General features: G+C 51.8%; 1 protein-coding gene across 2 annotated transcripts in view; it reads left to right on the plus strand.

Annotated features, from left to right (window-relative positions):
• Positions 1 to 5299: 5299 nt before the first annotated feature.
• Positions 5300 to 12628, plus strand: part of LOC132591455 (tubulin polyglutamylase TTLL11-like) — a 48597-nt gene continuing 41268 nt past the window's right edge. The window contains exons 1-3 of one of the 2 annotated variants that reach the window (XM_060270080.1): positions 5300 to 5393; positions 8188 to 8321; positions 11179 to 11757. In XM_060270080.1, the coding sequence (XP_060126063.1) occupies positions 8190 to 8321; positions 11179 to 11757 (711 nt within the window). In that variant the 5' untranslated portion in view covers positions 5300 to 5393; positions 8188 to 8189. The remainder of the gene's footprint in view (positions 5394 to 8187; positions 8322 to 11178; positions 11758 to 12628) is intronic. The other variant, XM_060270078.1, reaches the window with a different exon arrangement.

A 12628-nucleotide genomic window follows, 5' to 3' on the forward strand; every position in this document is an offset into this window, starting at 1 on the left:
CGCCCTAATTGACAGTGGTGCCTCAGCCAACTTCTTCTCGAGAAACTTTGCAGAAGAGCACCAGATCCAGCTTCTGCAGCTGGATTTTCCCCTGCACGTGGCAACCATTGACGGCAGAGAGCTGCTGGGAGGGGCCATCACTCATCAACCCCCCCCCCATGAGAATGACGGTGGGAAGGCACTCAGAGACACTGGCATTCAACGTCACAACCATCTCAGACCCCCCCATCGTCTTGGGCATGAGCTGGCTGGCGCGCCATGACCCCTCCATCAGTTGGCACCAGAGATGCATCACTTTTGGATCGGACTTTTGCCTGGAACATTGCATGCAGCACCAACCAGGGGAGGGGCCTCCGATAGCCACGGTGGCCACCATGCACGTCAAAGGGGGTGAGGCGATACCCAAGCCGTACTGGGACCTGCAGGAGGTCTTCAGCGAAGCGGAGTCCGACCACCTACCCCCACACAGGCCTTTTGACTGCCAGATCAACCTGGTGCCAGGGGCAACTATACCCCCAGCCAAGCTGTACGCCATGTCAGACCAGGAACTGGAGGATCTGCGCGCTTTCATCGACAAGAACCTCAAGCGGGGGTTCATCAGAGAAAGCAAGGCAGCAGGGGGCAGCCCGGTCTTCTGGGTGGACAAGAAAGACACGCAACAGCGCCGTCTTGTGGTGGATTTTAGACGGCTGAATTCAGTGACAGAGCCAGTGGCTTTCCCCATGCCCAGAGTGGATGATCTCCTGACAGCGGCACGCAGGGGCAAGATTTTCACCAAGCTAGACCTGAGGGGGGCGTACAACTTGATCAGGATCCGGGAAGGCGATGAATGGAAAACCACGATGTTCACGCCTCTGGGCTCTTTTGAATATCTGGTGATGCCCTTCGGGTTGCAAGGGGGCTCAGCATGCTTCCAGGCCTTCATGCACCACGTCCTGGGGTCCCTCCTCTTCAGGAAATGCTTGGTCTTCCTGGATGACATCCTTATCTATTCCGATGACCCGGTGCAGCATGTGAAAGATGTCAGGGAGGTGTTGCAGCGCCTGAAGGAGAACCACCTGTATGTGAAGCTGGAGAAGTGCAAGTTTCACACCAAGGAGGTGGACTTCCTGGGCTACAAGCTGTCAGACAAGGGGCTGGCGATGGACAAGGACAAGGTGCAGGCCATCCTGGACTGGCACAGCCCCAGGACGCGCAAAGATGCCCAACGCCTACTAGGCTTCGCCAACTTCTACAGGAAGTTCATCAAGAACTTCTCTCGCGTTACGGCTCCCATCACGGACTGCCTGAGAGGCAAGCAGAAGTTCAGGTGGACACCAGAGGCGCAAGCAGCGTTCGAAAGCCTCAAGAGGGTGTTCGCCTCAGACCAGAACCTGTTCCACGTGGTTCAGGACGCGCCCCTACGCGTGGAGACAGATGCTTCTGATAAAGCTGTGGGCGCCATTTTGTTGCAACTGGACGCCAACAGAGAGTGGAGACCCTGTGCCTTCTTCTCCAGGAAGTTGACCCAGCCAGAGCGAAACTACACGGTGTTTGATCGGGAACTTCTTGCGATCCACGCTGCGTTCCAGCACTGGAGACACTTCCTGGTGGGCGCCAAGCACCCCATCCAGGTGTGCACAGACCACAAGAACCTGGAGTTCTGGAGAACTGCCAGGGTGCTCAACCAGCGGCAGATACGGTGGGCAGAGTTCTTCTCGAACTTCAACTTCTCCATACACTACATCCCGGGAGAGCAGAATGTCAGGGCGGATGCCCTCTCCCGCAAGCCAGAGTACATGGAGGAGGAGGCGCCACCGGCACCCAGGCACATTTTCCCCCCGTCAGCATGGTCCTGCGGAGCAGCAGTGGTGAGCGAGGCGGAACTCACAGCACTGACGGCAGCGGATGAATTTGCCAACCGCATCTTCAGAGAACTGAGAGGGGGGGGGAGCAGGCAAAAGACTTTGCAGAACGCAGGGGGCTGCTTTTCTACAAGGGTGCACTGTACCTGCCCACCACCCAGCTTAGACGTACGGTCCTCAAGCAGATGCACGACAACCCAACGGCGGGTCATTTTGGGAGGGACAAAACCGCTCACCTAGTCATGAGACACTTCTGGTGGCCAGGGGTGCGGGAAGATGTTCGAGACTATGTAAGGGGCTGTGACACCTGCCAGCGGGCAAAGGTGGTCAGAGCAGCGCCACCGGGATTGCTGGAGCCCTTAGCCACGCCACACAGGCCGTGGGAAGTGGTGTCCATGGACTTCATCACAGATCTGCCCTCTTCCAGGGGCAAGACCGCAGTGTTGGTGGTGGTGGACCTCATGTCCAAAATGTGCCACTTTATACCGTGTGCCAGGGCGGTCTCTGCAGAAGAGACAGCCAAACTGTTTGTGGATCACGTATTCAGACTGCATGGATTACCTTTAAGGGTTATTTCGGATCGTGGCCGCCAATTTGTTTCCAGGTTCTGGCGGCGGCTCATGAACCTCCTGCAGGTGGAGGTCAGCTTGTCGACGGCTAGACACCCGCAGACCAATGGACAGGCGGAGAGGGTCAACGCCATTCTGCAGCAGTACCTGAGATGCTACGTCAGCCAGCGGCAAACGGACTGGGTGGATCGCCTGCCACTGGCAGAATTTGCCTACAACAATGCGGTGCACGTCTCCACAGGGGTGTCGCCCTTTAAGGCCAATTACGGGCGTGACCTCAGATCTTTCCCAGAGAGGGAGGGGGAGGAGGAGGAGGAGGGCCCACAGGCTGAGGATTGGGCAGAGGAACTGGAGACGGTGCACCAGCAGCTCAGAGAACACTTGGAGAGAGCCAAGGAAGCGTACAAGAGGGGGGCAGATCGCCACAGGCGACCGGGGGAGGTCATTAGGGTGGGGGACAAAGTTTGGTTGTCCTCGGAGGGCCTTCCCATCAGAGGGCGATGCAAAAAGCTGGCGCCCAGAAGGTTGGGCCCCTTCACGGTCACGCAACAGGTCAACCCGGTGGCATACAGGCTGGCACTACCAGAGGACATGAGGGTGCACCCAGTGTTTCATAGATCGCTGCTGTCGCCGTACAGGGAAAGCAGCAGGCTACGAGACAGCGAACAAACCCCTGAGGGAGGGGGGGAGAGGGAAGGCAGGGAGCAACTCAATGAGGCCACGGCCATCCTGGATTCAAGGTGGGGGGTGGGGGGACTGGAGTACCTCATGGCATGGGAGGATGCTCCACCGTCCCAGAATGAATGGGTCCCAGCCACTCAGATACAGGAGGAATTCCTGGTAGAAGAATTTCACGCCCTCTTTCCCCATAGACCCAAGCCCTGGCACATGGAAAGGGAGGGGGAGGGGGAGGAAGCACGGGAGAGCAGTTCACCATGGCGCTGGGAAGCGGAGTTTGAGGAACCAGAGGATGAGGTATGGGTGTCACCGAGATCCACCCAGTCAGAGGAAGGAGCAGATTGGCAGAACATTTTTACCCCCACCAGCTCTGACGCCACGGACTTTTTGGGATTCCCATCCTCCCAGGCGGAAGGGGGGGGCTTGCAGGACTGGGGGGAGGTGTTCACACCAACGGGCTCGGAAAGCACTGAGTTCTTAGGCTTCCAGTCGTCACCGACACCTGGGGGGGACCTGGGGAGGGGTGAAGGAGAGCTTGGAAGGGGGGTGGATGTGAGGGACAGGGGATATCGCAAAGTCCCTCCCCTCCTGAGTTCAAGCCAATCCCCGAGCACAGGGGGAAGCAGAGAGAGTTCCGATTCCAGTGGGGAAGCAGGAAGTCGTGTCCGAGGCTCAGGCAAGGTAGAGGAGCCAGGGTCCCAGGTGGGACAGGAAGGGGCGAATAAGGGGGGGAGACCCATCCCCCCAACTCCGGAATTACGCAGAAAGAGGAGGGGAAAGAGGATGGGTCTGCCAAAGCTTTTGTGTTGGAGAAAGACGCACCAAAAGCCATTAGGAGGTTCTGAAACCGACTGACCACATCACTCCGTGTAAATAGCAATGACTTCAGCACTGTAAATACGCAGCACCAATAAAAGAATAAAATGCAGAGCTGCGTAGCGTCGTTACTCTGAAGTAGTCCACTCCGGCCACTGTGACAGCAATGAAAAAAGCTGAATTCTGGAACCTTGTAAATCGGGCAAATGTGCATACAGTGGTACCTCTGGTTAAGAACTTAATTTGTTCTCGAGGTCCGTTCTTAACCTGAAACTGTTCTTAACCTGAGGTACCACTTTATAGCTAATAGGGCCTCCTGCTGCCGCCGCGCTGCCAAAACACAATTTCTGTTCTCATCCTGAAGCAAGGTTCTTAACCCGAGGTACTATTTCTGGGTTAGCAAAGTCTGTAACCTGAAGCGTCTGTAACCTGAAGCATTTGTAACCCAAGGTACCACTATGCTGAATCTTCCACCCTGCACCCCTGTATTTCTCCCAGTGTGATGCAGCAGCTCAAAAAGCCAATGCAATTCTGGGCTGCATCAAGAGGAGTATAGCATCTAGATCAAGGGAAGTAATAGTACCACTGTATTCTGCTCTGGTCAGACCTCACCTGGAGTACTGTGTCCAGTTCTGGGCACCACAGTTCAAGAAGGATACTGACAAGCTGGAACGTGTCCAGAGGAGGGCAACCAAAATGGTCAAAGGCCTGGAAACGATGCCTTATGAGGAACGGTTTAGGGAGCTGGGTATGTTTAGCCTGGAGAAGAGAAGGTTAAGGGGTGATATGATAGCCATGTTCAAATATATGAAAGGATGTCATGTGGAGGAGGGAGAAAGATTGTTTTCTGCTGCTCCAGAGAAGCGGACACGGAGCAATGGATCCAAACTTCAAGAAAGAAGCTTCCACTTCAACATTAGGAAGAACTTCCTGACAGTAAGAGCTGTTCGGCAGTGGAATTTGCTGCCAAGGAGTGTGGTGGAGTCTCCTTCTTTGGAGGTCTTTAAGCAGAGGCTTGACAGGCATATGTCAAGAATGCTTTGATGGTGTTTCCTGCTTGGCAGGGGGTTGGACTGGATGACCCTTGTGGTCTCTTCCAACTCTATGATTCTATGATTCTATGATTCTTCCATGAGAACTGAGCCCAGTGCTGCTTCCTTTTGAGGAATCAGGCACAGGAGTCAGAGGATGAAAGCATCTTCCAGATCACAGAGAAGGGGTGATGTGCCCACCAGTCCTGTTAACTGTCTGCTCAGAAGTAAATCCTTCTCTGTCCAATGGGACTTTCTCCCATGTCAACGTAGGCGATAGAATTGCATATCTCAATCATTTCTTACTTGCGTATAGCATTCGCTTCAAAGGTGTTTGTCTCTTATCTCTTTGCTCCAGTTTCCATTTGGCCGCCGCATACCCTGCGACATTTACTGGCACGGTGTCTCGTTTCACGATAATGCCATCTACTCGGGCCAGGTCAACAAATTTCCAGGTAATAGATCTATTTGCGTCGCTCATTTGAAAGAAGCCAATTGTAGGAACTTGATCTTGCTTCCACACTTGTGCTAGGGTTAGGGTTAAGTTCCAACGATACAGGATGGTGCCACAGGGTTCTGTCTTGGGCCCAGTCTTCATCAACATCTTTATCAATGACTTGGATGGTGGGCTTGAGGGCATCCTGAGCAAGTTTGCAGACGACACCAAATGGGGAGGGGTGGCTAATACCCCAGAGGACAGGATCACACTTCCAAATGACCTGAACAGATTAGACAACTGGGCCAAAGCAAACGAGATGAATTTTAACAAGGAGAAATGTAAGGTACTCCACTTGGGCAGAAAAAAAAAATGAAAGGCACAAATACAGGATGGGGGACACCTGGCTTGAGAGCAGTACATGTGAAAAGGATCTAGGAGTCCTGGTAGACCACAAACTTGACATGAGTCAGCAGTGTGATGCAGCAGCTCAAAAAGCCAATGCAATTCTGGGCTGCATCAATAGGATTCAAACTTCAAGAAAGAAGATTCCACCTCAACATTAGGAAGAACTTCCTGACAGTTAGAGCTGTTCGGCAGTGGAATTTGCTGCCAAGGAGTGTGGCGGAGTCTCCTTCTTTGGAGGTCTTTAAGCAGAGGCTTGACAGGCATATGTCAAGAATGCTTGGATGGTGTTTCCTGCTTGGCAGGGGGTTGGACTGGATGGCCCTCAGGGTCTCTTCCAACTCTATGATTCTATGATTCTATGATCTTGCTTCCACACTTGTGCTAAGGTTAGGGTTAGGGTTAGGGTTAAGTTCCAACGATACAGGACTGGCGTAGGAGAATGATGGCGTATATGGGAATTGCGGAATTGACATCTAGATTGAGACAGTAGGGTAGCAAGTTGTAGGAGAAAGAATGGGGAAAAGTTAAAAAATATATGGATAAGGCAATTGGGAAATGAAAATATTGACAAATAAAGACACCTCATAGTTGGAAATAAAAACTCTTTATTGGCTTCATTTTAGGAAAAGACAAATTACAATGTATATACAATGAAAGAAAATCAGCGATGAACAAACGTATTTTTATAAAATGGAATATAAAAAAACAAAATAGAAAGGAAACTAGTCTAACAATAAAGAGGAACAAACTGCAGAAAACAGAAATTTATCCTTAAAAAAAACACACAGCAAAAGTAGGTGTGGAAGTCTCTTTTTATGTTATCCGTTTTATTTTATTTGTATGTTAAAAAGTGTTACAATTTTGTTGAAAATGTAAAATCGGTGATATATCTGTTATGTGAAAACGAATGAAAAATTACTGTAAAAAAATAAATAAAAGAAAAGAAGCAATTGTACAAGGAAAGGGGGGGGCCCTTTGTGGTGTTTTCTGTCTTCACAGACGGACAAGCCCTCTTCAGGTGCCGGAAGGGTTTTCTCATGGGAGAGTGGAGCAAGCTTCTTTTCTCCTGCTCGGGGTCTAGGACCCAAACCAACTCCATTATTTAGATCCGCACTTCGCTTTTCCTCCGTTCACCTAACCCTTCTTCAGTCGACCCTCTTTCTCCCTTAAAAGGACCAAAGCGCTTTATGTGTAATTGGAACTGTCCTGCCCGATTCCCGGCCATGGATAAAACCAACACTGAATACCGGCCGGCCCAAACTTGTCCTTGGACGTGTCCAGAAGAGGGCAACCCAAATGGTCAAAGGCTTGGAAACGATGCCTTATGAGGAACGGCTTAGGGAGCTGGGTATGTTTAGCCTGGAGAAGAGAAGGTTAAGGGGGGATATGATAGCCATGTTCAAATATATCAAAGGGAGAAAGATTGTTTTCTACTGCTCCAGAGAAGCGGACACGGAGCAATGGATTCAAACTTCAAGAAAGAAGATCCCACCTCAACATTAGGAAGAACTTCCTGACAGTCAGAGCTGTTCGGCAGTGGGATTTGCTGCCGAGGAGTGTGGTGGAGTCTCCTTCTTGGGAGGTCTTTAAGCAGAGGCTTGACAGGCGTATGTCAAGAATGCTTGGATGGTGTTTCCTGCTTGGCAGGGGGTTGGACTGGATGGCCCTCGGGGTCTCTTCCGACTCTAGGATTCTATGATTAGGAAGAACTTCCTGACAGTAAGAGCTGTTCGGCAGTGGGATTTGCTACCAAGGAGTGTGGTGGAGTCTCCTTCTTGGGAGGTCTTTAAGCAGAGGCTTGACAGGCATATGTCAAGAATGCTTGGATGGTGTTTCCTGCTTGGCAGGGGGTTGGACTGGATGGCCCTCGGGGTCTCTTCCAACTCTAGGATTCTATGATTAGGAAGAACTTCCTGACAGTAAGAGCTGTTCGGCGGTGGAATTTGCTACCAAGGAGTGTGGTGGAGTCTCCTTCTTTGGAGGTCTTTAAGCAGAGGCTTGACAGGCATATGTCAAGAATGCTTCTCCAGACCCATATGCCTGTCAAGCCTCTGCTTAAAGACCTCCAAAGAAGGAGACTCCACCACACTCCTTGGCAGCAAATCCCACTGCCGAACAGCTCTTACTGTCAGGAAGTTCTTCCTAATGTTGAGGTGGAATCTTCTTTCTTGAAGCTTGAATCCATTGCTCCGTGTCCGCTTCTCTGGAGCAGCAGAAGACAACCTTTCTCCCTCCTCCATATGACATCCTTTCGTATATTTGAACATGGCTATCATATCACCCCTTCAGCTTCTCTTCTCCAGGCTAAACATTCCCAGCTCCCTAAGCCGTTCCTCGCCCAATACCCCTTTGTCCTAGAGTTGCCAGTTGTTGAGGCCCTGCTCACGCTTGACCTTCTTCCCCAGGCATGACCGAGGTGGTTCGGAAGATCTCCCTGAGCCGTGCCATGCGGATGATGCAGGAACTCTTCCCCGAGGAATATGACTTCTACCCGCGCTCCTGGATCCTGCCAGAGGAGTTTCCCATTTTCCTCGCAGAGGTGGGCTATCCCCGCTAAGGTCTTTGAGATTTGAAAGAAGTTGACGTTTTCGTATGGCCTCTCGATACCAGGAAGGTTGTCTTTGTTGTGCTTCAGCTCCTGCCAAAAACGGCCTTTTTTCGACTTTTTTTCAGCTTGCCTAGGTATTTGGAATGCTGACTTTCTTTTTGGTTTCTCACCGATTTTCATTCTTTAAAGTGTTTTCAATTATTGTTGTTGAATTATTTTGCAATGGTCGGTGGCTCTCACTTGCCCCTCCCCGCCAATCTCCTGACTTGAGCAGCTTGTGGGAAACGCACAACTCGGCACGTCTCTTGTGAGCCGTAGTCAAAACAATTTCCCAGTAGTTCGCCGCCACCACCCTTTCTCACTTGCAGCTGGCCAGGGAGTCTAAAAGGGATAGCCCTCCGCCCTGTTACGAGGTTGCAAGCCTCTGACTACCCTTAGTAAAGCAGGCAGAAATTCAACCGGTTTGGTTTCTTTACTCAAACCCAGGCACACTCACTTGTGCAGCCCACTCACTTGTGCAGGGGGTTGGACTGGATGGCCCTTGGGGTCTCTTCCAACTCTGTGATTCTATGATTCTATGAAATATATGAAAGGATGTCATATAGAGGAGGGAGAAAGGTTGTTTTCTGCTGCTCCAGAGAAGCGGACACGGAGCAATGGATTCAAACTTCAAGAAAGAAGATTCCACCTCAACATTAGGAAGAACTTCCTGACAGTAAGAGCTGTTCGGCAGTGGGATTTGCTGCCAAGGAGTGTGGTGGAGTCTCCTTCTTTGGAGGTCTTTAAGCAGAGGCTTGGCAGGCATATGTCAAGAATGCTGTGATGGTGTTTCCTGCTCGGCAGGGGGTTGGACTGGATGGCCCTTGGGGTCTCTTCCAACTCTAGGATTCTATGATTCTATGAATTTAATTTAGGGAGGCCATAGTTAAAGGCTTGCCAAATGCACACATAGAAAGGAAGCAGGACTGAATGTGGATCCCCTGGGGCTGGATCCTATTGTGTTTCACTGAGCAAGGGGAGTAGCCTCTGAGCACACGCAAAGTGCCACTGTCCCTCTTATGAATACCTGCAGGCAGCTCTCATATACCTTGGTTTAAGCAACAGGACTCCTGTTGCTTTGAAGATTCCACCTCAACATTAGGAAGAACTTAACCACCTAAACATTAGGAAGAACTTCCTGACAGTAAGAGCTGTTCGGCAGTGGGATTTGCTGCCAAGGAGTGTGGTGGAGTCTCCTTCTTTGGGGGTCTTTAAGCAGAGGCTTGGCAGGCATATGTCAAGAATGCTTTGATGGTGTTTCCTGCTCGGCAGGGGGTTGGACTGGATGGCCCTTGGGGTCTCTTCCAACTCTAGGATTCTATGATTCTATTTTCAGGTGTGGCTTATTCTATGATTCTATATTCAGGTGGGCCAATACTGTACCTCCCTGGAATGTAAGCCCCGAGTAAGTTGCTGACTTAGTCAGGGAGAGAGGGTAGGTGGGTCGGTAAATTTTTCACCCCCATGTTTTGAGCTGTTCTTACTTTTATCTGTAAGGTAAAGGTCAAGGGACCCCTGACCATTAGGTCCAGCCGTGACCGACTCTGGGGTTGCGCGCTCATCTCGCATTATTGGCCGAGGGAGCCGGCGTACAGCTTCCAGGTCATGTGGCCAGCATGGCAAAGCCGCTTCTGGCGAACCAGAGCAGCGCACGGAAACGCCGTTGACCTTCCCCGCTGTAGCGGTTCCTATTTATCTACTTGCACTTTTGACGTGCTTTCGAACTGCTAGGTGGGCAGGAGCTGGGACCGAGCGAGGGGAGCTCACCCCGCCGCGGGGATTCGAACCGCCGACCTTCTGACCGGCAAGCCCTAGGCTCAGTGGTTTAACCCACAGCGCCACCTGGGCATAGCTGCCAAGTTAGAGACAGTAAGAGCTGTTCGGCAGTGGAATTTGCTGCCAAGGAGTGTGGTGGAGTCTCCTCCTTTGGAGGTCTTTAAGCAGAGGCTTGACAGCCATCTGTCAGGAATGCTTGGATGGCGTTTCCTGCTTGGCAGGGGGTTGGACTGGATGGCCCTTGGGGTCTCTTCCAACTCTAGGATTCTATGATTAGGAAGAACTTCCTGACAGTAAGAGCTGTTTGGCAGTGGAATTTGCTACCTAGGAGTGTGGTGGCGTCTCCTCCTTTGGAGGTCCTTAAGCAGAGGCTCGACAGGCATATGTCAAGAATGCTTTGATGGTGTTTCCTGCTTGGCAGGGGGTTGGACTGGATGGCCCTCGTGGTCTCTTCCAACTCTACGATTCTATGATTAGGAAGAACTTCCTGACAGTAAGAGCTGTTCGGCAGTGGAATTTGCTACCAAGGAGTGTGGTGGAGTCTCCTCCTTGGGAGGTCTTTAAGCAGAGGCTTGACAGCCATCTGTCAGGAATGCTTGGATGGCGTTTCCTGCTTGGCAGGGGGTTGGACTGGATGGCCCTCGGGGTCTCTTCCAACTCTATGATTCTAAGTTTTCCCTTTTCTCGCGAGGAAGCCTATTCAGCATAATGGAAAATCCCTTTAAAAAAAGGGATAACTTGTATTTGTGTGTATATGTATTCTTCTACTTGTTTTTGTTATTGTATTGTTACTTTATTAATGTTAAAAAGAATAAAAATTTTTGGAAAAAAAAAGGGATAACTTGGCAGCTATGCACCTGGGTCCCACTTTTATCTGTAAGCTGCCTCAAATCCTTGCCATGGAGAAAGGCGGGGTATGTATGTATTGAATGAATGAATGAATGAACGAATAAAATAATTTATGCCCGTCTAGGACCAAGAAGGGGCGGTCAAAAGGTAACAGACGTTCTTTTTCCCTCTTGTTCCCTTTCAGGTCCAGATGATGAAAGAAGCCAACCCCAGGTGGAAGCCCATATTCATTGTGAAACCTGACGGCGGGTGCCAGGGGGACGGAATCTACCTCATTAAAGAGCCCGCCGACATCCAGGGGACGGGGAGCGCCCGACCCCCCCGACCTGCGGTGGTCCAGGAGTACGTTTCCCAACCCTTTCTCATCGACAACCTGAAGTTCGACATCCGCCTCTACGTCCTGCTGAAGTCTCTGGACCCGCTGGAGTTCTACGTCGCCAAGGACGGCCTCTGCCGCTTCTGCACGGAGCGCTACCAGGAGCCGACCCACAAGAACCTCCACCAGGTCTTCATGCACCTGACCAACTACTCCCTCAACGTCCACAGCGGGAACTTTGTCCACTCCGACAGCGCCAACACGGGCAGCAAACAGACCTTTTCCAGCGTCCTCAATAGGTTGTCCTCCGGCGGCGGCGACCTCGAGGACCTCACCGAAGACATCGTTTCCCTGGTCATCAAGACTGTGATTGCCATGGTCCCTAACCTGAAAATTTACCACCAGTCCGATATCCCTGCCGGAAAACCGGGGCCTTCTTGCTTCCAGGTGAGCCCTAACTTAGACCAGAGGGCATTTGAGGGTGCGCAAGACAGGGGTTCCCAACGAAAATTTCTCGAGGACCCCTCACCGAGCCACTACCGTGTTTCCCCTTTTTTTAATACGTAGTCAGAAAGTAAGCCATGGGAGGGTTTTTCTAGAAGTGAGATAAGTAAGACGTACCCCGAAAGTAAGCCACCATTGTTCATAGCTGCCAAGTATCCCGTATCCGCCGGGAAAACCCCTTTTTTCTCACCGTTTCCCGGCGGTCTCCCGTTTGGCAGAGAATCCCGGCATTGTCCCTTAGATTCTATTCTTCCTGGCGGCCATTTTTCTGGTGCCGCTTTGCCCTTCTATGGGCACCAGGAAATGGCGGCGCCGGAAGTCGCTTCCCCGCATGACCGGAAGTTGCGTGACGCGACTTCCGGTGGCGCTTCGCCCTTCTATGGGCATCCGAAAATGGCGGCGCCGGCGCCGGAAGTCGCTTTGACGTGTTTCCGGTCGTGCGCGGAAGCGACTTCCGGCGCTGGCGCTGCCATTTTCTGGTGCCCATAGAAGGGCGAAGCGCCACCGGAAGTTGCGCCACGCAACTTCCGGTCGTGCGCGCGCTGCCGATCCCGGATCTTTACGATCCGGACTTGGCAGCTATGCCATTGTTCCTGTCACCTCCTCAGCCCCTCCTGGGTGCTCAGGGAGCCAGCGAACCAGCGACAGGCGTGGGGGGGGGGGGAAACGCGCCTCTCAGCTGATTTCTCCACCGCCTGCTGAGCGCACAGGGAGAGGGGGGGGGGAAGCCTCTTCCTGCCCCTCTGGAGCAGGCCTGTCTTTCCTATTGGGGCTACTGGTGCTTTCCTTTTCGAACCCTGGGAGGCAGCGAATA

The sequence above is a fragment of the Zootoca vivipara genome, chromosome W (assembly GCF_963506605.1).
Source record: "Zootoca vivipara chromosome W, rZooViv1.1, whole genome shotgun sequence".
Lineage (NCBI taxonomy): Eukaryota > Metazoa > Chordata > Lepidosauria > Squamata > Lacertidae > Zootoca > Zootoca vivipara.